Genomic DNA, 25,147 nt, shown 5'->3' with positions numbered 1-25,147 from the left:
GTCAGGTTACCACTGAGTTTGTTGTGAGCAAGGCCCTGCCCCTTGCAGCAGCTTCTGCACCAGGTACTGATTACCTTGAATGTGTGGGCTGAGCTGCAGTGGAACATGTTTCTCCCCTGGAATGTACGTGGGCAGGGAATGGTCCATGTGTCGATGGTAAAGTCCATCTGTCTGCCATTGTTTTAAGCCTGGCAAGTGGCAGAGCAGGAAGTCTGAGGTGTCAGGCTGTAACTTACTGGAACAACCATCTTCTTGCACGTCTGTCCTTTGGAGCTCAGTACAGATCCCTGTGAATGTTGCCTTCCCCACTCTTCTGTGCCCACGGGCAAGTCTGGCATGTTTGAATCCTGATGTGCAGAGGGATGTCATCAGTTTGCTTTCTTCTCTGCACTCTGCGGAAGGAGCAGCAGGCCAGCAAAGACATAATGAAAATATTGCTCTTGGTAGTTTCCTGCATTGCATTGCCTCTGTTGTATATGGGCTGATGCTACACACTTCTGAGGTTGAGCAGCGTATTCAGGTCCTGGTGTTCCTAGATGTGTGATGGAGCCATGATGCCAGTTTTACCCAGTACCTACCAGAAGTTCTGTGTACTTTGCTGGCACTCTTGAAATAGAAAGTTAAAATGCCATGTTATTTCCACAGTGCTAAGAGGTAAATGGTGTCCCAGCCCAATAGTACTGCTTCCCAGTCACTGTTTTGTGTGGCAGAGCCTGATCTCAGTTATAGAAGTTAGGCCTATCACAGGATCTGCCCAAAAAGTCAAGAGTAAAGCAGGGCTGACATTGAATGGGCAAGGTGGGATTGAACAGGGATGGATGTAGGATAGTTAGGGGTATTAGTAGCACACTTCAACTAACTCCAATGCTCACTTAAGAGCAAGCATTTGTGAGTTGATTGTATAACTGTGTCCTGAAGTAGCTCAAGTCTTTTCTGCCATGTGGTCTGGCATTGCATAATTCGGGCCTGTTTATCAAGCAGCAGCAATGGAACTTGCTGTTCATTTTTGTTCACTGTGTGTTGGGATCAAGATAGTCTGCCAAGATCAACGTATCTGCTTTTTCTTGTTAGCAGGCCAAACAGAATTTCAGTTTGGTGCTGAACATATAAATATGTTCTCCCAAGCCCTACTTATGGTTTCTGTTTCTCTTTCTTCCCATTTTCTGATTGATTGCCCAGTCTGCGCTATTCTGCGTCTGTCTGGACGTTAATAAATAGTATATGTATATTTTGGGTTTGGGGGGTGAAGTGTTCAATTCAAAGGGATGTCATTTTAACCTCTTTTGTTCACTAGCTACTGAGGTCCTACCTGCAGAGTGGTTCTGCCTGTATATTTTCATGTTCAAAGTGCACTTGTTTTCAAAATGAGCTGTAGTGAAAACAGGAACCTTAGGAGGCATGATGTTTAGGTTCTGTTTTAACCACTGCCATAGGTCAGGTGGCCAGGTCCTTTCTGTTCTCTGCCTGTCTCTCCTCTTTAAAATTATTTTGTGCTTTTGAAGAGAGGATGGGGAAGGAAAAGGAAGGAGTGAGAGAACTGTGCTAGCTGGACCCTCCAGCCACTCTAGCGCACTAGATTTCAGTCTATAGAGTATGGTCCTTCGGGGGTCCATGATCTACTTTTTACAAGAAAAAGAAAAACACATTCTCCAATCTTGTTATCCAGATTTCTGAAATTTTGTAAGGAATCTGCACTAGCATTTGAGAATTTTTAGACTTGGTCAACTGCACATAGGTGTGAAGTGTCCATGGCTCTAGATGTTAGCTGTCACCAAGAGACTGAAATGGGTTGTTATTTAAACCCCACAGTCTTGTTGGAACGAGTTACTGGTCAGAAACTGTTCGTGCATGGGTACTCCCACGTTTTCTTAGAAGCAGCTGCCTGCACCTCGCTAGCCCAGGATGAACTGCTCTAAGCTGTTGAGGATTGCAAGCCGCTGAGGGTGGTAAGGTGAAAGATGCTGAAAAGGAGCTGTGGGAGTGAGCTGAGCCTGAGTGCACTGGTGGTGAGATGGTAGATGAGATTCCGCACAAAGAGACCGTTGTCACAAGAGTGATGATGCGTTTTGGAGTGATTACAATAACTTAATGGAAACATTAGTTCAGTGGTAAAAAGGATAATAAAGGGGAAAATACTGGGATTAACTCACAGAGGGCTAGAGAACAGTACAGAGAACAACTACAGCCTGCTTCCCTTCTCCATGGTGCACCTTCATCTCCATTCTCAAAAGCAACACTATAAATCCAGAAAAGGTTCAGATGATGATGGTCAGAAATGCAGGTAATAGCTAAATAAGCCAGGAGTTGTCAGTCTGGAAAAGGGATGGTTATGGGGGATTTCGTAGAGGTCTATATGATGATGTATGTTCTGGAGAGACTGAATACATAGTTTGCCATCTCCAGTATAAGAACTACAGGGTATCAAATAAAAGTAGTAGGAATCGTGTTTTCATGCAGCTTGGCAGTTACGCTGTGAAAATCCTTGTTGCAGGATACAGTGGATGGTGTGAATGTTTACATGTGCTTAAAGGAGGACTGGACAATTTAATGGAAAGAAAATCCTTTGAGGAGTACTAAGCGAACAGAATCTCCATCTGGCTCAGTATGTCTCTATGCTGCGAGTGGTTGGAAAGTGGTAACGCTGTTCAGTAAGAGCATGATACATGCATGTCCTATGCTTATGCTGTCTCACTTCTTGAAGAGGAGCCTTATCTGGGTTGACCCCATATCCCGTATGGCCAGCCTTTTTAAGAACATGCAGGTAACATCTCATCTCTGTCTTCTGGGTCACAACAGTGGCTTCTAGAAGTACTTGAGTACAAGTGGTACAAAGGTTAAAATGTATGGAGAATTTGCAGATGTAAGTGTGGGGAAGGCATATAAGGAAGTTTGATTCAGCCCTTATTAAAACAGTGTTAGATTTTGTAAAGGAAGAAGCTATTGCATAACTGGAGGCATGAAGAGTGTCATAGGAGTCAAAGAAAAGGTTGTAATATCATAGACTTATTACTAGGTGGCGACAGTAAATTGTTAATGGTAAGAAAAGTCCCAAGTTTTCAGCAGTGTTTTTGTATTTGGAGAGAAGTTGGAGGATGTATTTGCAAAATACATGTGTTGAGTTACTCCCCACTCCGCTGTAATCCAAGATAATGCCAAACACTTTTGATAGGGATACACTATTTAAATCAATAGGCCCAGATAACTTTGACTAAAAGTATTAGAAGTGCTGATTGTTATTTTTAAGTCAGATTATTAGGAAGCTTCAGAAGACTGGCTGAAGTTGGCCAGTGCTGGAATGACCTGTATGCTATTGCCCTCGTGTTTATTCTGGGCAGAATTTTAGAAATACTGGTACATTATTTGATTAATAAATAACTAAAGGTTAGGCATCTAATTAACGCCACTCAGCTTATGTTTATGGTGAGTACAGTAAGTTCTCTGAAACAAATCTGGCTTGTTTTTTTAAGATGACCATGGTGATTTAATAAGGCTGACAGTCTAGATTTAAAACACTTAGTGTTGTGTTAGGTCCAGATTCAGCACTACACAACATTTGAGTTGAAAAAGTTAACTCTGTATGTCATTAGCAAAGTGCTGGGTGAGTGAGATTTCCTTAACTGGTGATATTAGTGGTTGTCTGTGGAGAATAAGATTCAAATCAAGCTTCTTCCAGGCGCTGTTGCAATACATACCAAATTTGACCCTGTCCTCAAAGCCTTTATTCAGTCACTTCTCATTGGTGTTCATCTCATCAATGCGTTCATCACCACCTTTGGTGGTACAGCAAGTACTGATACTGTGAAGCACAAGTCTTGCAGGAGCAGGAGGAGGGTTTTTTCAGTAGCATCAGTTGTGATCTGTAGGTAATGAAACCTTTTTTTCTTATACTACACAGTTTGTAGTGTCTGCATTGACACAAGTATTTTGTGAAACTGTCCTCATGGTTGGGCACACTATTGCATTTCTCACGGTAGCCCTACCTGCTGCATGATATGTAAGCATCTGACTACTTAGATGTAATTAATGCCAAGTTCTTATTAAATGCATTGTAATTCCAGGAATGTTTTTTATGCAGAAGAGTCAGAAGTTTGTCTTTGGATTGTGTTATTAAGTAGTTTAGGAGATAAATTGATTAGAGTTATCATCTGAAGTTGCGAAGCAGCTACATTAGAGACATGCTGAACTGACACACATGTAACAGGTACGTGTTTGGGGAGACTAAAATAACAAATCAGCAATCGCAGTCTTTCACAGGCCAGCAGCAGAGAAAATAAAAGGGATAGTGGAAAGGAGCCATAGTGTTAAAAACTCAATATTTAATGATATTTTTACTGGATGGAGTCTCAGAAGTGGAAGTTTGACAACAGATTCACTAGACCCCCTATCACTCCCTCCTTTGTTTTTGGCAACCTGATTTGGCATCATTTTTGAGCTTGCTGAGGGTGCTGCCTGTGCTGTTGTCCCTGTCTTTCATGAAGATATTAAACAGGACTGGTGCTACAGGAAGCTGGTCCTAGGGAAGACGGAGCTGACTCTTGGGACATCTCAGTCTGTTCCTGTGGATGTGTGGGATTTAACAGAGGAAATTATTCACCATTTCTGAACTAGGATTTGCTAGGAGTCCTTCACACTTTTCACTCCCAAACTTTGCCCTGAGGTCCAAAATCTTGGACTGTGGCATGTTTCAGTCTTGCTTCATTCTCTGACTTTCCCGTTGGCATTCATGTGGTGTGATGCAATAAAAGGAGGGCCTTGGGCATGCACCTAATGTTTCAGGCTTTTCTGAGAAACCCTGAGCGTGTGGGTCCGCTGATAATAAGATATGCGAGTGCATGGAGCTGAGCACCATTTTACGGGATTAAATTTCTAGTGCTCTCATGTTGTTGTTGTTTTTGTAGGAAAATCATGGCTTGCAGAAGTGCTCCAGCCCACCTTCACAGGGCTCCTCTCTCTGGTTTGCAGTGTGCTCAGTCTTTTTTCGCCTTATTGCAGGATATGCACTTTCTACTTTTTAACCCCTCTCCTCTCATGGTTTTTGCATTTCTTCTGTAGTCCTTTTGCCAAAACCATTGCTCCACATTTAACAGATTCCGCACTACCCTTAGGTTGTATAAGGTCAGTAGGTGGTCAAAGCACCTTCTTTCGCTTCTGCTTCAGTTGGCATGGTCTGCCTAAGGATCCAACTGTATCCATTTAAAACACGGGTGGTTGTTATTAGTTGTGTCTGTCTCAGGCTTTTTGATAGAAGTAATCTCTCTGTCAAATGTGGTTTTGATTGTGTAATTCATAGGAACGCTCCAAAGAGCTTGAGAAGATCCTGATGCTTCTTGAAGTCATCTTATAAGACAGAGCATGTCATGCTTTCTTTAAACTCTCTCGTAAGAGGACTGTTCCTCATGAATCCCTACCTGCTGTAGCTGGTCTCCTAAGAGAGAAAGGATAAGCCATCTTGAGCAGTAGCAGCAACTGAAGTTGGCAGGTATGGGTTAGTAGATTCAGGTGGCATTCGCTGAATCACTCTGTGGCCACAACCATGGGAGCACTGCCCTCTCCTCTGCAAGAGTGAGATGAGAGTCCTGAAAAGAGAAGACCAGTGTGTTGCCTGAAGAACACTTCAGCTTTTAAAGGATTGATTAATCTCTCTTCTTTGCAATTGTTCGCAGTTATATCTGGCATTCCTACATGTAAGAAATTCATAAGAGAATTTACAACAGAATTGGGGTAGAACAGAACAAAATCAGGAACTCAGAGTGATGCAATTACTGTGAGATGTAGAGATCCCTGAGCCCAGCTTTAACCCTACGCACAGTGTTACTGGCAGAAGAAATAAAAGATACTAATGGTAAAATTGACCACTTTGAAAATTGCCTGTTGACATTTAAAGGTTGTGTTTTCAGCTGTCCACAGAATGGGAAATGTTGTTGCCCAAGGGGAACACAGAAATCCTTATAAACTGTTAGAAGGGAAATGTAAATGTGAGAGTGCAAAAATTGCCTCAAGCCATTCAGTTACGCCTGTGAGCAGCACTTATGGACAAAGCTGCAATTGTACAAGAATTATTTTATTAAATGGTTTTGATGGAAGATTGTGTTAGTGGGAAACACAAATGTATTACAAAGAGGAGCTTGTTTCACTGCAGGCAAGAGAAAACAGAAACAGGGTTTTTAAAACAAAAAATCTTGGTCTTTGTAAAAATGACTTTTGGCAGTCTGTTCTTTTTATTATTTCTCATAAGGGACAAATGAGGTTGAAACCCAAATGATGTGTTATGATTGATGATCATTAATTTCTTTTCAGTTACTGGTATTAATTGAAAATTAGTTGAAAATTAATATTGGGGTGAATCAGGAGTGGGAATCAAAATTCAAATTTCCTACCAGAAAATGTTGTCCTGAGAGCTGTAGTTGCCATGTCATTCAGCTAAACTGGCTTCATTGCTGACCTGTTCCTTTTGTCTTGTCTTTTGCAGGATGGGATAAACATTCTTATGGTTACCATGGTGACGATGGGCACTCCTTCTGTTCTTCAGGGACAGGACAGCCCTATGGCCCTACGTTCACCACTGGAGATGTGATCGGCTGCTGTGTTAACCTTATCAACAATACCTGCTTTTACACGAAAAATGGCCACAGTTTAGGTAAGTAAAGAAAGGTGTTCTCAGGAGATGGATGCTCCTGCCCTGCTCTCACTGCTGCTGTTTAATACTTTGCATGTGTTGTAACTCTTATCCCACATTTGCGGGTAAAATTTAAGAAACGGGAGAGAAAAAGAGCACTAAGCAGCAGTCAGGAGATGTAAACTGGCTCCAAGACATAAACACTTTCAGCATGTAAAATGGTTTCTATGCTGCTCCATTTAAGTAGGTTAGGATTGCATCCCCAGCTTCTGTACCTTTCCTCTGCTGCTGCGCAGCCTGTGGGAGGTTGGATAAGATGGCTAATGGCTGGGCAACAGGGAAATAAAGAAGTGGGAAGTTTAGTTAGTGTTTTATTCAACTGACTACAAAGCCACTGTACCAGTGTCTTTTCACTTTTTAAAGGGACTTGTCCATCTGTAAGCCTTAGCACATTGGTTCAAGCATTCCCAAAGCTAGACATTAATTCAGCATAAGAAGTCTTACTTAAGCACTGACCTATAATTTGGTTCATTCCACAGTTGTTTCAGTAGTTCCTCTAAAGTTAAGGACTTCAAAGTTTTGCCCAAAGGAATAGCTCACAGATGTTTTCCAGGCATCCATCATATCTGATATGTCTAAAATAGAAAGTTGTGGCCATTTTAACCTCAAACATCTTTCCCCTGGATGACATATTCTCCACCCCAGATAAATTCTTGTAATATTTTTTTGTCACATAAGATATGCAGTAAATTTTGGTAAGTTCATCTCACTTTTTGTGCTGGAATTCATTTGGTTTGCTGGGACAGACACTCCTTTCCTTTGCTTCTCCTTGCTGTGTCAATTCTGTTTTGCTGAATTCAAGATGAAGCAGCTGGTAGAAAAATACTCCACTCAAAACATTTATCAGAACAAAAGTTGTTTTGAGTTACTGGCTGGGCTGAAGGACGGAGTGGGCTTGGACTGCAGTGTGTGTCTGGAGAGTGCGTAATTCCTGGTGAGCTCTTGGGAAAAGTACTGGGCTCCCCCATATGAGAGAGAGATGGACACACTAGAGAGAGTCCAGCGAAGGGCCATTAATTAAGATGGTTAGGGGACTGGAGCATCTCTCCTAGGAGGGAAGGCTGAGAGAGCTGGTACTGTTCAGCCTTGAGAAGAGAAGGCTCCGGGGGAATCTCATCAATGTATATAAATACCTGAAGGGAGGCTGCATAGAGGATGGAGCTAGACTCTTCTCAGTGGTGCCCAGTTCCAGGACCAGAAGCAATGGGCACACACTGAAACCCAGGACGTTCCCTCTGAACATAAGGAAACACTTTTTTACTGTGAGGGTGACCAAGCACTGGCACAGGTTGCCCAGAGAGGTTTTGAAGTCTCCATCTGTGGAGGTATTCAGAAGTCACCTGGACATGGTTCTGGGCAACCAGCTCTGGGTGGCCCTGCTTGAGCAGAGAGGTCAGACCAGACGACCTCCAGAGGTGCCTCCAAGCTCAGCCAGTCTGTGATTCTGTGAAAGTAGCACGCTATGCTACAGTTACAGCAGAGATATGAATCTGAGATGCAGGCTTTCCCCCCTCAAATCTCAAGAAGGATCTTTCCTCTGAGGCAGATGCAGAAAGGCCTGGTGCTCATGCAGACAGAACTTTCGGAAATTTGTTTTCAGTTTTCCTCTAATTTCATACCCACCATTTGTTGATTTGTGAGGGGATGGTTGCTTAGAAATGAGGCACGTGCCTTCTGAGAAGCATTCTATATTGAGTCTGTGACCATGCATTCAGCAACTAGTCCTGACGCTTTGCAATACAAGAGATCTTCAGCCCTGAATGAAAAAAAAAATTCTTTGAGCATCCTTTCAGGCTTGTTTTTAACATTCTACTTTATAAATGGAGCCTCGATCAGAAGCCCAGTGGGGAGCTGCTCAGAGTTGAGTGTCTGATCTGGCTTCTTTTTTGAAATTATAACTATTTATCAGCCAGACCATGTGTGTTGCTGGGGGACTCCTAGTGAAGACTTGTGGCTTACTACCTAGCAAGATCAGTCACTAGTGGAGACACTAGGAGTAATTTGTAGTCCATTAGTATTAGTTAATTGCCCAGATTCTGTGGACATTGCTCTTGTCAGTCCTGTACTGGGAAGACAAATGGAGGTATGAAAGCAACAGCTGATGGTGTAAAGCAGGAGCTGTTGCTTAGGAATGAGACAAGTTCCCCATACACAGCAACCAAGGTGCTGAAATAATTAAAAAGATTTCACAAAATCTCTCATTTTAGTTGCTGTCCTTGATTTTTAGTGTGTATTTACACAGAAGTAGTATAGTGGTTTGTGCTGTGCCCTTCTGGCTGTTTTCCTTTGTTTGAGTGGGTGGTTCTCCAGCTCCACTGTTTTTTTAGCCTGACAGTGCTGTTACTTTTCATCACAATGAAAGTGTAACAGTCAGGAAGAAGCCAGGTCTTCTATTTAATGAATACAAATTTGTTCATTTGAAATTTAATTTCTTTTTAGTGACCAGGAGTCTGCAGAGTAGAAGGGGTGTTGGTTGAAAAGTTGTCCCTTGCTCCGTCCTCTGTTCTGTTCCCAGGGCTGTGTTGTGCCTGGGTGTCTGGGCAGATGAAGCCAAAGAAAGAGCACAGTTCAGTAACTTCTGTATTGCATTTCATCATTATCATCCTCTGATTCTTTGCCTTGTGTCATGCTCAGAGATTTGTTTTGTTTGGGACATTTGGAGGTCTTTACAGCAATGAAGTTGCCTGGTCTTCCTTTCTTGATTTTTAGCGTTCCTTTTCCTTCAAAGATGGGTTTTTTGGGTGGAAAGCTTGTGTTTTCTAATCTGACATTTGAATGATCCCTTGGGGAGCAGCCTGCCCCAGCGGTGAACAATGCCACTGGGAAGAAACAGGAAAGGAAGGGAATTAAATTACACCATGCTCAGAGAATAACAGTAGATTATAAATATTGCTCTCTCCTGGGTATCCTCCTCTTGGGCTCTTCAGATGTATGGTACAAGACGTGAGACGTATGAGAAAATTATAGGTAGGAGACTCTCCTGAGCGTTTGCAACTGGCTCATTCGTGTACCAGCTTCTCTTTGAGCTGTAGTGGCATAATGGTTGTACTCAGAGAGGAGACATGATGTGGTTAAAAGAGACAGTGATGGAAGTACTAGGGAGTTGCAGCCCATTGCTGGGCTGCCCCTCCCCCCCCAATAGCTGCTGGAACATTTTACCATCTTTTTACAAAAGCAGAATGAAAACCTCACCTGGGAAGACTCTTGTTAAGGGCCACTAGTGTCTATTTGTGCCATTTATAAAGAAACACAACATTCAAGAGAAGTGCTTCCATTGACTGTTGAGGAGAGCATGTCTGAGCTCTATAAGATGACAGATCCCAATCATCTGGCTGCTACCCAGCTTCTCATGAGCACTGAACAGGTAGATGTGAAGAGACGGGGTGAGGCAGGTCTCAGCAGAGGAACCAAGACCAGATGGAGGCAAGGAGCAATGATTTATTTGAAAGTCAGAACACTTTCTGCCCTAGCGGAAGCATCTCCATGAATATCTTGAACATTTCATGATACTTATGCCAACCTGAGAATCTCATTTCTGTGTTGTGTAAACCCGAGATTTACCAGGAAGGGGATGAATGTACTTTTTCTTGATGTTTCCTGACACAAAGCAGCTGAAGCTGTATATCCCTCCTCTTAGGAAATTAGATCATTATGTAATCCTGCTGCAGATATAAAAAATATTCATGAGACTAATCAGCCCCTTTGTGATGCCAGTTAGCTTGACAGCAGGGGTTCAGGGCCCTGCCTCTGGGCATTTGAATTTGTCTCACTTTTAATGGAATTACTGTAGCTTTGTCTGTCCCTGAAGATGATATTCTCTTCACCATTTCATCCTCTCCTTTTCATCTGTTAAACACCCCCTGCTTTGTTTTCCTTGTAATTTCTCCTGTTGCTTAACTATGATCTTCCATTGTCTCCATACTTTTCCATTTAATCAGATCCATCAGGAGCACTGTATAAGAACTATTTTCTTGGCCATCACAAATTCTGGATGTTCTGGTTGGAGCTAAGTCTTGAACTTTGATTGGAGATGTCACATGAAAGCTGTTTGACATCATATGTAGTCTTAATTCTGTGTTCTGGAAGATGTCTTGAATGTCTTCTGGCTGCTGATGAAATGCTTTCGACAAGTTCTGAGCAGAGTCCTGGCATGTGGCTAGAAGTGTGGTGAGGTTGAATTAGGAGAAAAAGAGGGAGAATGTGAGAAATGTTGGGGCTCCAGCCATTAAGCAGAGAGTCTTGGATGTAGAAAATGATATGGGAATGTGACTGTTACAGGTTTCTGGGATTAAGTGGATGAGTTCGCTCAGGCACTAATGTACGAGTGTTTCAGATCTCTGACTTTGACAGCAGACCAAGGTAAATGGAGCAGCAGGGCTATAAAAAGAGGATGCAACCCTCTGAAGTCTTGGCATAGAAAACTTCCTGTAGTCTGTCTGAGTTCTAGTGCCGGCCCTTGGAAAGACCAAGTTAACCTGTAAAGTAAAATACCCATTCTGCAACCAGTTTAGAGATTAACAGGAATGTTAGGGATGATGAAGAAATCTGCTTATCACAGAGATCTGCAGATGTCCATCCCAGGTTTAATAGGTTTGCCCTCAAACCTTCAGATAAAGTTTGCAGAGAGCAAGTGCATTGGGAGGTTTGAAACAAGACTTTAGATGAACCAAATTTGAAATGAATGGAAAATATCAAACTTGGCTACAGCCTTGTTTCTCTGTAAGAACAATTTTACCTGAGTGGCTTGATTGGAGGATAACTGTTTCCAAGAGCATGTAGAGCTGTGTGGGTTTAATAGTGCTTCTCCTCAGCAGCAAGTTGTAGAAGTATTCAAGTATTTCATGGGTTGGCATTTCCTAGTCTACTCTTTTAAGATGCCCATCTTGCTGACTCTGTTGTTGCTTGTTGCAGTTCATCAGCATTCTCTGAATTACGGTTACCTAAACAGATGGTGGAGGAGTACCCTGCCATATACGAAGTGCAGTGTTGTAGCTGATCATCCAAATGTGTGTTGCCTTGTGCAAACTGAATTCTGAAATGTATTGTGAAGAAAATGGCTAACTGTGAAGCAGACAGGATGGTTATTGCTGGGTGGAGGGCAGAGTTGGGCTAGAAGGTCCACAAGCATGTTGTATGCATGGGGATGTGTATAAGTGTGTGTTAGTCATGGAAAGTCCTTTGATTAGGTGGCAGGTGAAGGTGTGGATCACACTGTCCTCCAGCACTGAACCTTCATTTCATGCCTTTATATCACTGCCTTGATGATCAGGTTAACATCGTGGACTTACAGGAGAGGCTCTTCACATGCTCACTCATGCTTCCTGACCTCTTGAGCTGTCCAGTTCTTATGTCTTCAAATTTATGAAGTTTGTTATTTTAAATTGAATCCAGGCTTTGGAGGTGATGCAGAGAAAGAGTGTAGTTTCAAATTCAGCTGCCTAGTTAGAGCTGTGATTCTTTCGCTTTCTGCTGTTGACTTTGTTAGGAGTCCTAACAAAGGACCTAACTCAGGGTATCCTAACTCAGGGTATCCAGTTTCAGAGCCACATTTTCTTCTAAAAATGGAAAGGGAAAAACAATAATTGCATAGTTCAATGATTTCAAATAGTTTGATTGAATACAGAATTTCCAAGTTCTCCCTTTCTTCCATCTTTCAGGAATCCTGTGAGTTCTATATTTCCAGGATAAATAGATATATTAAAAGAATGCTGTATTTGTCTGATTAATCATTTCAGTCACCCATCTCCTTTCTTCCCGAAAATTTATTGCCTTTTTTCCATCTTTGGGTTTTAGTACAGGGCCCTGTGTTGTTTATATCATTGTGGTACTCCCATACCCAAACACAGTGATATATAAACAAAGTCCTCCATTACTTTGCTACACTGCAGGTGTGTAGCAGTACAGTTTCAGGATGAACTCTCTAAGCAAACATATTTGTGCAACAGATCTAGTTCTGTACGCATAAAGCATTTTATTGGTCTTAGTTACATAATAGAGGATGCAAAACATAAAAATGCCTTAATTTAAAGTAGTGTAATAAGTTTATTTATAGAATCATAGAGTATTTTTCATTGGGAGGGATTTCTGGAGGTCATGGCATCCAACGCCCTGCTGAAAGTAGGACCAACTAGATCACGTTACTCAGAAACTCGTCAAGTTTTTACTGCCTCCAAGAATGGAGATCCCCCAAGGGCCTTTTCTGGTCCCCTGATTCAGTGTTTGACCACATTCATACTGAATTTTTCCCCCCTAATACCTAATGAGAATTTCTCATGTTGCAACTTGTCTCTGTTGCCTCCTGTGTCCTGTCACCATGCATCTTTGGGAAAAGTCTGGCTCTGCCTTTTCTATACCCTCCCATTAAGTAGTTGTAGGCAGCAATAAGTGTCTGAACAACCCCTAAATAAGACTGAACAACCCAATTTCCCATAGCTTCTCTTCATCTTGTTAGCCTCTGCTGGACTCACTCCAGTTTTGCTGTCTGTCTTGTATTGGAGAGCCCAAAAGTGAACATCATACTCCAAGTTTAGACCCACAAGTGTGGAAGAGAAGCGTCCAATCCCTTCCTTTAACCTACACTCTTACTAATAGAGCCCAGCTTACTAATACAGCTCCAGCTACATTCTTACTAATACAGCCCAGAATGTGGTTCACCTGCTTCACTGCAGGGACCCACTGCTGACTCCTGCTCAACTTGTTGTCCAGCCGGACCCCCTGCATCCTTTTCTGCAGATTTGCTTTCTCTCCATTCATAGAATCATTTAAGTTGGAAAAGAACATTAAGATCATCGAGTCCAACCATAAATCTAACATTGCCAAGTCTGCCACTAAACCATGTCCCTAAGTGCCACATCTACATGTCTTCTAAATACCTCCAGGGATGGTGACTCAACCACTGCCCTGGAGCAGCCTTTTCCAGGGCTTGATCACCCTTTTGGTGAAGAAATTTTTCCTAATATCCAATCTAAACCTCCCCTGGAGCAACTTGAGGCCATTTCTTCTTGTCCTATCACTTGTTACTTGGGAGAAGAGACTGACACCCACCTCGCTACAACAGGCCCAGCCTGTCCTGTTTTCTGGGAATATTACAACCTGGTGGAACGGCTCTTCACTTGCTTTTGTTGAGCTTCATGAGGTTTGTGGTGGATCATTTCTCCAGCCTGTTGAGGGCCTTCTGAATAGCAGTATGCCCTCCAGCGTATTGTCCACTCACCCATTTGGTGACATCTGTGAACCTGCTGAGAGTGCATGCCGTCCCATCATCCAGGTCATTAATAGAGACATTAAACTGTATTGGCCCTACCATCGATCCCAGAGGGACAACACTTGGACTTCGAACTGCTGATCACAACCCTTCAATCCTGACAGTCCAGCCAATTTTCCACCCACGTTGTAGTCCACTCAAAAATCGTATGCTTGCCTGTGTACTGGATGCAGCTCCCAGCTGTACAGCTACATGAGTTGTCGTGAGAAAGCCAGGCCACCTTTGGCTCTGAGTGATCCTGGAGGACTCCAGTGGGCTGCAGACTCAGGGAGGTTGGCCTCATACTGGTGTAAGGGTAGAAACAAGCTTTCAGCTTGTTTCAAGCTTTCAGCTTGTTTCAAGCCAGCTGAGCAAAACAAGTGCAAAGTGAAGAACAAGTTTGAGTGAGGAACAATATTTGGGCAAAGTGCTGGGGTGAGAGAAATGCTTACTGAACATTTTTCTCAGCCAGTTATTCAACATCACCTGTATACACAATTTGTGGTTGGTTTGTGGAGAGGCTACTCACCAGACAAGGTCCAAACTGCCATGATGTTAATTAAGCCATATTGGCTATCTGTCAGGTTGTTAATTAAACCTTATTGTCTATTTATTTAGTAAAATATTCAGGATTTTTTCCCAAGCATTTGATTTTGTTAGTAATAATAATTATTTGTTTCCTATGTTGACTCCTAAAATTGGTTTAAATTACCATTTCAGGCTGATCTGGTAACATTACATTGCAGCTCTTGGTTAAAATAGTCCTAACATTAAAAGCAGAGAACAATGCGCTCTTGCTTCTGTGCAGCTGTTTCACTGCCACCCAGAAGGGACTGTTGTGTGGCTGAGAGGTGGGACGTGTGTGAGAACTGGGCATACTGGTGTGGATACCAGCCTTCCTCTGGCTGGGGACAGAAAGCATTGCTGGCAGCTCGTGTGGGGCAAGACCGCAGCTTCCAGATTGACTCCTTAAAACAGGAATTAAGCTCAGCCTGATGATACGAACAGGGCATGGCAGCAGTTTCCCCTGTGCTGTTGGTGAGAGTGACCCAAGACCTGTGGGTTAGAGCTGCTGTCACTGGCTGATCCATCTCACTGTTCTGCTGCCTGGCTGCTGGATCTCACCCACGGCGGATGCAGGGACGCATGCCACAGGAGAGGGAGGAGAGGCACCCTCCTTCTGAGTGGTACCTCACATCTAAATCAGATGCAGAGCATTGCAGAGCTGTGCCTGGGGGTAGCCTGACTCTGTAGCTGAGTGTTGTCTCTGGCCACAACTCTGTTAACGATCCTAGGCAATGGCTGTCTTTGCTTAAGTAGATAGCTCTTTTCTGGCATGCCAAATGTAATGAAAAGGGAACCATACACTTTTTTCCTTCTCTTATATTTGGAACTGTAGCAGTTTAGTTGAGGATGAAGCTGTTCTTTGCACAGTATTTCTTAGGTGCTCCTGGCTGCAGCTTGATCCTGTCACAAGGCTGTTCCCCAGCTGTAACTCAAAGCATTCAGTGTTTGTTCCTGTCTCTCTGGCTGGTAAGGCGAAGTAGTTATAGCCTAAACCGAAGCAACGTTATAGTAAAACTCTGTTTCTAAAGCCAAAGTGAGTCTTGAAAACCAGCTCCTTCATAGTAACAAAGGGAGAAGCAAAGAAAAGAGGAGCTGCTTTTTAGAAAATCCAGTTTCTGGGAGAGATGTCTGAAACATTTAGGCTTTTCCCTGAACCTTTCTCCAGATGCAAAATCTTGCAGAGGAGGGGACTCGGGAGGGAAGTTACTTCTAAATATGACAGGTGGTGAAATGCAGGGTCAGAGCTGGGATTTATTGAAATGCAGTAATGTTTTGTAGAATGTTAAGGATGTAGCCAAGCAGGGAAAAAAATCCTTTGTCTTTTTAATTCTAATATTTTTCCCCCCACAGGTATAGCCTTTACAGACCTCCCTGTAAGTACACCTATTTTCAGTATTTTAACTAAGGATGCAAACAGAAGGGAGGGGGAAGAGTGTGGGGGTGTGATTTTTTTTTTTTCTGTTTGATGCCCTGTTAAAAAATCGTAATGCACATTACTGAATGATGTGGATGCTCCTTCTTCTGAAATTTCATAATACTGTGGCTGGGTTTGTGGGCTACTCACATGCCTCCTCTCATCCCTCACCACCTCTAAGAATATGTTGCTCCTTCTCCTGGAATTAAAGCGAGGATTCAAGCTTCATTACAGGTCACTGTATTCCAAATGTAGCTTCAACTGTGGGGAGTGCAAAGTGATTGAGTAGCCTCTCATGTCCCATCATCAGAGAGCCCAAAAATGCCTAGTGATTTTATTCTCAGCTTCTTCCTGTCTCACCCAAGTCTTGCAGCCGTGGTGGAGTTGTTGCCTTTCCACAGTGTGGTTAGGGAAGGGGAACGGTACTTCTGAGAGTGAAGCTCAGGCTCAGCTGTCTCATTGCACAGGTTTTTGTCAAGCCTCTGCCCATGATGAGTAACCAGCTTGTGGGATTGCTGAGGAATGTATCTGGCACCCATGTGGGGTTGATAGTTACTCCTTTGATTCACCAGCCCCAATATTGAGTTACTCTTGAGTGCAGTGACACCAGCTGAGTTACACCAGGCAATAACGTCTAGTCGGGTCTTACAAAAGCATGACTTTCACAGTGGGTCATGAACAAAAAAATGGTTGCTCTTTTTCAGACCCAACTGTTCCTGGACAAGGAGCAGGTGTTTAGGAAAAGAAGATAAAACCAGGTCAGGCATACACCATTACATCCACTGCATCCATTTCTCTTATATGTAGAGCTCCTTGTCCCAGAGCTTGCACTCCTGTCTTTGTACTTAATAACCCCAAATGAATTTCCTCTGAGGAAGTTCTTAGTTTCCATAACTTGTTTAGGCCTCCAAAGTGATCGATTTTCTTGGCTGACTTCCACATTGTGTGGAAGAAAGCTTGCTTTTCTATGTTTTGCACCTCCTGCCAAAAAAATTATTTTGTTCCTCTAATTTTTGTGTTGTGAGAAATAATGACTAGCACTCCCTGTTCACATTCCCAATGGGATTTATGGCTTTACAGATCTCTCCCATACCCCAGCCAGTGTCTGCACTGAAGGACGTTCCCGTTATTTAATTTGCCTTTTCACATCAGCTGTCAATACAGCTTTTTTTTTTTTTTGTTCCTAGGCTCTTTGAACTTGGTAATGTTGCAGTGTATTCTAAACCAGAAATCCTCTTTATGTGGGTTAATTCACAGTAGTTTATTCACTTGGTCCAAGTACAGTTTATTAAAGTAAAAGAATATTTTGCCTGTCCGTGAATGTTAACCTTTTGGTGTGAGGTCTTGTGACAACCTTGCATCCATGGCAAGAAGACGTTTCTATGATATACCCCTTCGTTTTAGGTGCTCTTTGTTTTCCCTGTGGATATAGATACATTAGGAGTCACAGTTTTACTATATTCCTTCTAATTTTTTCACCACTTTTTCTTCTCATTGGCTAGACTGCTTCTCTTTCTGAGATGAGAACAGTCTTCATGGGGATAGAGAGATAGGTAGATAATTACTGTTTAGGCTCTTATCAATCAACAATAGCTATCAAACACACATACTGTTGTTTTGTTGTTTACAGCTAAAGTGTTGCTGTAGGGCTTTGCAGCACTGATTTGGCAGGCTGAAATTACCTGTCCTGCTTAGCTTAACTTGCATCCTTTTGATCCAGGAGTGTACAGTGAGCTGATGTATACGTTTAATGTGCACTTGTAGGCTGTTCACACCGGTGTTGAGTCTCTATTACAAATAGGAGATGAACAGCTGGGGAAGATGCATGGGAGCAGACCAGACAGAAGGGCTCTTGCAGCAGTGAGGTCTTGCAGTGCTGCTAAGAATGAATTCAAAACCCTTCTGAGGCCAGGACATCCTCCCATCCTGCTGTTTCTTGATCTCACCAGGCCATCCTTACAGGATCTCATGCTTGTTTGTGTGTCCTGTGCAGAGGAGATGTTGTTTTGGTGTTAAACTGGAGGACAATCTGGTCAGGTGTTTTTTGGGATCAGCTATTCGCATGCCTTGTGGCAGAGTTTCCAATGGTTAAATGGTATCTCTGTGCCTTTTACCAGCCAGCGTTTGCAGAGCTGTTTTCCATGGAAATCTCCTTCTGGCCTTTACAGCAGCAACTAATCCATAACACTGTTTTTCTAGGCCAGGAAGGAGAACAGTGGATGCTCTATAGGCCTCCTGCTGTTGAGAACTATTCTCCATGAGATAATTTCTCTTTAAAAAGAAGGCAAGAGAAACTTGACTGAGTCATTTCACCCCCTAACTGGATATGAGCAAGGACAGGAGACTTCTGCCTCCGTATGGATTTTGGACGTTCCTCTCCATGTGCTAAATGGCTCAGCTGCTGCGTTGGCAGCTTCATCCTAAGGATGCCTGCACCTGAATTCCGTCATTCCCATCCTCTTTTTCCAATATCCTTCCCTTGAATTACTGCCTTCTTCCCTCACCCTTGCAGACGCCTATGTATTCCAGGGTCTTTTCTGGCCCTTTTTGCTCCCTTGGTCCATGGCTTCTTGGTTGTTCTTCCAAACAGTTGAGATTACTGCCCTTTCCTGAAGAAGGGGATGCCAAACCCAAGACAGACTTTTGGTTTAAATATAATGACTATTGTCAGAGATTGTAGAAGTCTTGAGGTGGTAGGGAATTTGAAGTTGATATAACGTGCAAGGGTATTTTTCATTTATTACAGCATTGTGATCCAGGCTCAAACATAATATCCATTTGTTATAAGATAAAGAGAAAACATCCATTATATGAAAGATACAGAATGTAATCTGTGTTCTTCACCTGCTAAAGCTGCAGTCTAAAATTTAGCTGCAGATGGGAATGGAAACAGCAGTCTTACCTGAGTGACCCTTCAGGTTCTGTGGTTTGAGCAGCTTGACACGCATTTTTTGGCTCTGGCTCTGTTCCATACCTAATAACTGAAATCCCGTGGATATGGGCTGTAGGTTTGAAAGTTTTTTCTTGCATTACAGCCTATGTGGTGTTGAAGCTGACTGGTAGCACACATCAGTGAGAAGCTTGGCCAGTAAGCCCCAATACTTTTACAGCTTGCAAGCTTAAATAACTTTTAGGGTTGGCATGTCAGTGAGATTACACAAAGAATTAATTTGACCCTTCAAAACTTTACCAGTCTAGAAGTTGTTTCCTTGAAGTGCTTATTGCAAAATTCCCCTTTCAGAGGCAAATGATGAAGACAATTTTTTGCAATATTTGCAATATTAGGAAGTTGAAATTGATACTTTCAGTTGAAAACCACATTTTGTTGTGATAATTTTCACACACGGTGAAGCATATTTGCTTCAGTTTGTTTCAGTTCCTTCTAAAGAGTGTTTGCACCTGTACAAATATACAGTGAGGGAAAAAATTGCATTTTGGCTTAGCACAGGTTGAAGTTAATACAAAAATAACTGTTTGCAAACAGAAGTGAATATCCCACAGAGGGAGTTTTCCCCTTTTTCACCAATTTAAGTCAATGCTTAGGCCTAACTCTCTTATTTACACAAGCCCCTATCACGTTTATCCTGCCTGGCGGTTTGCTGAAACAATAGGAAATGTAAAAAAGCAGGATGTGGAAGAGCCCAGGGTGGAATTGCAGGGGCACAAAGGGACAAGGAGGTTAACAAACAAGTCAGGATGAACTGGGGGTTGTGAGCAACTGGCCACCAATATCAGAGGCAAGAAGTGGTCCAAAAGTCACGGGGAAAGTGTGCCCGAAGAACTTGGCAGGAGAAGCATCTGCCTGGTCCGTGGGCTCTGGGATGATGTCTCCCTGCATCTGGCAGGGTGGTGGAGATAAGTGTACTTCCTAACAGCTGCTAAACAGAGAGGATACATCCTACATGTGAAAAATTTTATTTTAACTCGGAGATTATTTGAGACAAATTGGGGGTGGCCAGCTTCCCCTCAAAGATGAACATACCCAAAAGTGGCTGAAAAATATGGGTTTTTTTACTTCTAACTTCCAAGTATTTGGGGGGTCTGATTCCTGGCTTTGGAAGTCCTTGGGTTCATAATACTAAAAAGTTAAGTTAATAAAAAAGTCTAAAGTATGGACTGTGGAAACCATCTGACCCCTCATTAGAGATATTTCCTTGTCAGCTTGGTTTGAAAGAAAGGAGAGACTGACTTTAAATATGTCATTTTCCTCTGGTAGCTCCTCTTTCATCATGATATATTTTCTTTGCACATCTCTCTAACCCAGCGACTTCTGTGGTGTGAGAATAGGAAAGGAGGAGGTGTGCTGGGTCAGCAGTGATGCAATCATCCTGATTTCTAATTTCAATTTCCTGCCTGTATTTATAGATTCATTTTTCCTTTGTTTTTTGAGATTTGAAAATTTCAAAGGTAGAGCAGTTGATCAGGATATTATCCAGTTAAGTTTTGAAAATCTCTGAGGGCAGGGATGCTGCATCTCACTGGGAACCTGTTCCAGTCTTTAATCATCCTTACAAGGAAGAATTTCTTCCTTATGTCCCATCAGTTTCCCTGCCTGCAACTTGTGCCCATTGTCCTTTCACAGAGCACCTCTGAGAGGAATCTGTCTCCATCTTTTTTATCACCTCCCTTTTGGGAGTAGAAGACTTGCAGTTAGATTTTCCTTTTGTCTTGTCTTCTCCAAGCTAATTCCCTCATCCTCTCCTCGTATGCCATGTGCTCCAGTCCTTGGACCATCTTAGCAGAACTCTGCTGGACCCCATTTGTGACTATCTTTCTTGTCCTGGGGATCTGGATGTGGAGAGCGTGAACCAAGTAAGTACTGCAGATGCAGACACGCCAGTGAAAGCAGAGAGAAGTAATCACGTCCCATGACACGCTGGCTCCATTTTTGCTAATGTGATTAGGATTGTGCTGAGTTCCACCTCGTAACAATCTTAATACCTTTAGTAAAAAGTAAAATCCACGACTACAGGTCTCAAGGGGAGATCAATGATATTGCCAATGTTTCAGGTCTCTGCAATAGTGAAGAATTAGTTGAATAAATTTTCCAGACAATTGTAAGAAAGCCCATGCCTCTTGCTGTAGAGGAGGAGGGAACATCCTAGCTTTCTTTAGGATGACTGTCAAACCACCAGTAGTAGTTCTCGATGATTTGACCTGGAGAGAGAGGTCTGCTCCTCCACTGATCTAATGTCTGACATGGGTTCAACCATGAGCAAGACAATGCAACCAGGCACCTTCTAGACTTCAGTTTCTCTACGTGCATCCATGTGCCTTGCCCAGTGTCTGGTTTCTGGCTGTGGCAGTCTCCAGTGTGTTAAAGCAAAGTGAAAATACCCAACACCAAACAATTCATGAGTGGCATGAGAGAGGTTTCTTCCTACACCCTGCAGGCTATCAGCAGATGCTCCGAAGCAGAGGATTAGTGAAGTTTGTGTTGCAAACAGAAAAGTAATTTGTGCTGCAGAAAAGTAACATGACAGTGAATGGAACATGCTCTTAAAAAATGTGATCCAGAGTGAGAACGACGCATCCCTGTACCTTTTGTGAGGCCCTTTCTTTTTCCCGTATTTAAGTGGACTCAGGGATTCAATTTGTATCCATAAGCTTATTCTTAAAATACCCTGAATTCAGAGAACTTCTAGATAGACTTTTACCACCTGTTTTCAATTAGATCATCTTCTTTGGAAGCTGAATTACTGGCTGAATTTTAGAGGTATTTTCACAGTGGTAACTTTTTTCTTTTCCCCATGTTTTGGGGCAGGGAGGGGTGTCAGAACTCCCATTTGTATTCATATGCTTGTTCTTAAAATGAAATTAATCTATCAGTAGTGGAATTTCTTGTGTGAATGGCTTGCTGTCTTGGGATCATCAAAGACCTAACCTCTGCTACCATCCATTCCCTTTTCATCAAAGATGTAAAATATTTAGACAGCAGCTTCCAAGGAATAAGAGAGTTCAGTTGAAACAGTGGAGAACACTTAAATCTGCTGATTGAGATGATGCTGCTTTAATTTTTTTTATTATTATTATTTACTGACTGTTGAACTTTGGTAGAAATTGCAGAAAACTAAGCCAGAAAGTGGATACACCATAGGCAGCAGTTGTGACATTGATCACAGGCTGCTGGGGGATTGATCCCATAGTTTTGGTTTTATGCAATAGCTTTTAATAACTGCACAATAACTCATGGGGTTCCTTGAGGTGTACCTAAAGGACTGTTGCCTCTTCCTTTTCCATTACATGTTTCAATTTAAAGAGCAGCTCTTTTGTCTTACCGAACCATGCAACTGGGACCAGAAAGAGAAAGCTGGGTTTAATATAGGTTTCTTTTTCTTCCTTCCCAGTCAAATCTCTACCCTACAGTGGGTCTCCAAACTCCAGGAGAGATAGTCGATGCCAACTTTGGGCAGCAGCCATTTGTGTTCGACATTGAGGACTACATGAGGGAGTGGCGAGCGAAGATTCAGAGCACCATTAAGCGGTTTCCCATAGGAGACAGACTAGGCGAGTGGCAAGCCATGCTGCAGAAGTAAGTCACTGTTCTGGTGTTCAGCTTCTTTTGTTTTCTTAGGCTTTAAATACTTTTTTAAATGCTAATTATGTTTTCTTATGGCAAAAATTGCCAGTCAGTGCATTTTGCTCAAATTATTTTACCCTCTGTTTTGTTGTTTAATAGTCTTTCCTGTGTAGATTGCTGCTATTTCAAATGTAAAAGATACAGGAGAAGTTTTCAGCCAAAGACTGCATGAAAGCTTGTAGGAATGAAAGAACATACACTTTGAGGTGATGCACTGGGTGAAGGGGAGTGGAAAGGATACCATAAAAACTCTAACATAGGAGAAAAGGCAGGCATGAATTCAGATATGAAAGAGCAAGAAATAGCCTAAACCAAAGGCTTCCAAACCCAACCTAACTGAAAACACAATTATAGCACTTTATAAATTTATGAATGTTGAATGCATTTCCCATTGCAAAAAGGATTGAGTGGAACTTGATGAGAACAATTGAGTTGTCAGAGGTCAGGAGTATCTTCTGCCTGAAGAAAGACAGAGTTGACTAAGGCTCCACAGCTTGGAAAGAGGTAATTGAGGGAGGTGGACTGTAGTTGTCTGTCAGTCACTTATATATTTCATGAAGAGTATGGCTAGGAAGTGATTATTCACTGTTTCTCAAAACACAAGAATTAGAGAAAAAGCACCTCTGGCTTAAAAAAAAATTAATTTTTTTTCCCACTAAGTATATGGTGAAACTGTGGGACTTGCTGCTGCAGAAAGTTGTGGTAGTTTAAATATAATTGGGTTTTGAAAGACGCATATATAAATATTCACAGTAATTCATGGAGGCCAATTCCATAGTTATATTTTAAAACCCCAAATTTATGGCTGTTGCTTCTATTTCTGATTACAGATAACTCTGTGTTTCACCTTTTTATTATATTCTTTCCCTAAACACCTGATACTGGTCACTGTCATCCAGGAGGCATAGATGCAGCGATGATTGCATCCATGTAATCACTCTTGTTTTCTGCTAGTCTTTTATTTGCTTATTTGCAGATAATTCAGGCCAACCAGCAAAGCCTGTGAAAAGCAACTAGCAGAAGCAATTGAAAATAATATCTTTTTTGAAGAAAATCAGGAGTAGGAGGCCTGCCAGAGAGTTTGTCGGGCCTGTAGAGGATTGCAGTCTAAAAAGAGACCTTGGGGAAGATAAGACCACATCCAATTGAATTCTTTGCCTGTGTGTCCAGAAGTCACATAGGTTGTCATGCTGGGATGCTTCTTTGTGAGGGACTTGGCAGAGGCTGTGTCTGGGATTGAAGTGTCTGTCAAAGAAGCGCTGGAAGAAATAGGTGAGAGGAAGTGGAGAAAGTGTCTGGGATCAGATATTTACCCAGAGTCCTAACGGGACTCAAGGAGAAAACAGGTGAGCTTGTGGCTGTGGAACAAAGTTTCTCTCCAAACTACCTTGGTTCAAGAGAAGGGAGGATGGTTTGTATGGTGCCACGTTTCATGCAGGGTTTCAGAAGAGAGTCAGGCAGCGGTGGGCTGAGAGAACTTCAATGTCTGGCTTGGACATATCCATAGAAGCACTACGGAAGGGTAGATGCATTGGGCATGTGGAGAAATAGGACGTGGGTTTTGCGAAGAGGAGCCAGCAAGCACTTGGATGTGGTTCTTGGGCTGCCATCTTTCTCTTGGAAATCCTTGAGAAGTTCCCTTGCTGCAGACTAAGGGGGGACTATGCAGCCAGAGGCCCAATGCGGATTATGAATTGTTTAAAAGAAAGACAAGAAAGGGAATGAGTGGATAAGGGATTGTCACTGTTGGAGGAAGTGGCTGTAGAGTTGTGCATGGAGGTGTGCTGGTAGTGTCTCTGCTGCTGAGGTTGTTCAGAAATGACTGGGAAGAAGGGACCCTCCAGGAAGGAATGAGATCTTTGGGTTGTGATGAATCATTGCACAGAAATGTCAGCTCATTTTTTGGTAGCAAGCAGGAAAAAAAAAAAAGCTAGGATTTGTTAGGGGAAAATAGAGGACAAAAATAATTCCGTCGCTGTGTGAATATGTGGTGCACCCTTAACGTGAATACCGTGTGATGTTTTGGTTCTTTGTCTCCAAAAGTATGTAGTAGAAGTGAGAAAAGTATAGGGAAAAAAAACCAGGAAGGATGTGCAAAGGTATGGGGTGGGTGTAAGGCAAGGAATGAATATACAGACCCACAGCGTTGAAGCATATGATGGTGAAGGGGTAAGGCAGAAGTGTGAAAAAAAAATATCTTGAACAACCTGCAGAAGGTGCTGAAGGAATAATTGTTCATTGTTTTCTCTGCTGCAAGAATTAAAGAGCATCAAGTGAAGTTAACCAGATGGCACATTTAGAAAAAATAAAGGAGGGGTTTTTTTCACACTCTCTGCCATAAGATACCATGAAAACTGCCATGGATTCAAAAAGTGACTGGAGATGTTATTAGAAAGAAGAGTCTATCAGAGCTACGATGTAGAGAGATACCACATCTAGGATGGGAAGTATCTGACAAATCATTGGAAGCTGGAAGGGTTATGGGGAAAAGTATCATTTCATATGTGCCTTATTCTTTTTTTTTTTTCCTAGGCATTTGCTTTTGCCAGTTGGGAGGTACAAGTACTGGGCTAACGGGATGTTTGGTCTGGCCCAACATGGATGTGCTCAGAGACTTAAAACTTTGTTAAGTTGTTGACTTTAACATTAATTTTCATTCTGATATAC

At 42.4% G+C, this 25,147-nt stretch overlaps 1 protein-coding gene across 4 annotated transcripts in view; it reads left to right on the top strand.

The window, feature by feature from the left end:
* The window catches only part of RANBP10 (RAN binding protein 10), a 78,996-nt gene that overhangs the window by 38,739 nt on the left and 15,110 nt on the right, over positions 1-25,147 (top strand). For 3 of the 4 annotated variants that reach the window (XR_012776907.1, XM_075510314.1, XM_075510313.1), the window contains exons 4-6: positions 6,470-6,637; positions 15,837-15,859; positions 22,248-22,432. Coding sequence is in view for 3 of the 4 variants with exons in the window: in XM_075510314.1 (XP_075366429.1) it covers positions 6,470-6,637; positions 15,837-15,859; positions 22,248-22,432 (376 nt within the window). In the remaining variant the exon portion in view is untranslated. Of the gene's footprint in view, positions 1-6,469; positions 6,638-15,836; positions 15,860-22,247; positions 22,433-25,147 lie in introns of those variants that run through there. The other variant, XM_075510315.1, reaches the window with a different exon arrangement.

This window comes from Mycteria americana, chromosome 8 (genome assembly GCF_035582795.1).
Source record: "Mycteria americana isolate JAX WOST 10 ecotype Jacksonville Zoo and Gardens chromosome 8, USCA_MyAme_1.0, whole genome shotgun sequence".
In the NCBI taxonomy this organism is placed as follows: Eukaryota; Metazoa; Chordata; class Aves; order Ciconiiformes; family Ciconiidae; genus Mycteria; species Mycteria americana.
The sequence above is the reverse complement of the archived record's forward strand: the minus strand, read 5'-3'. Positions and strand labels throughout refer to the sequence as shown.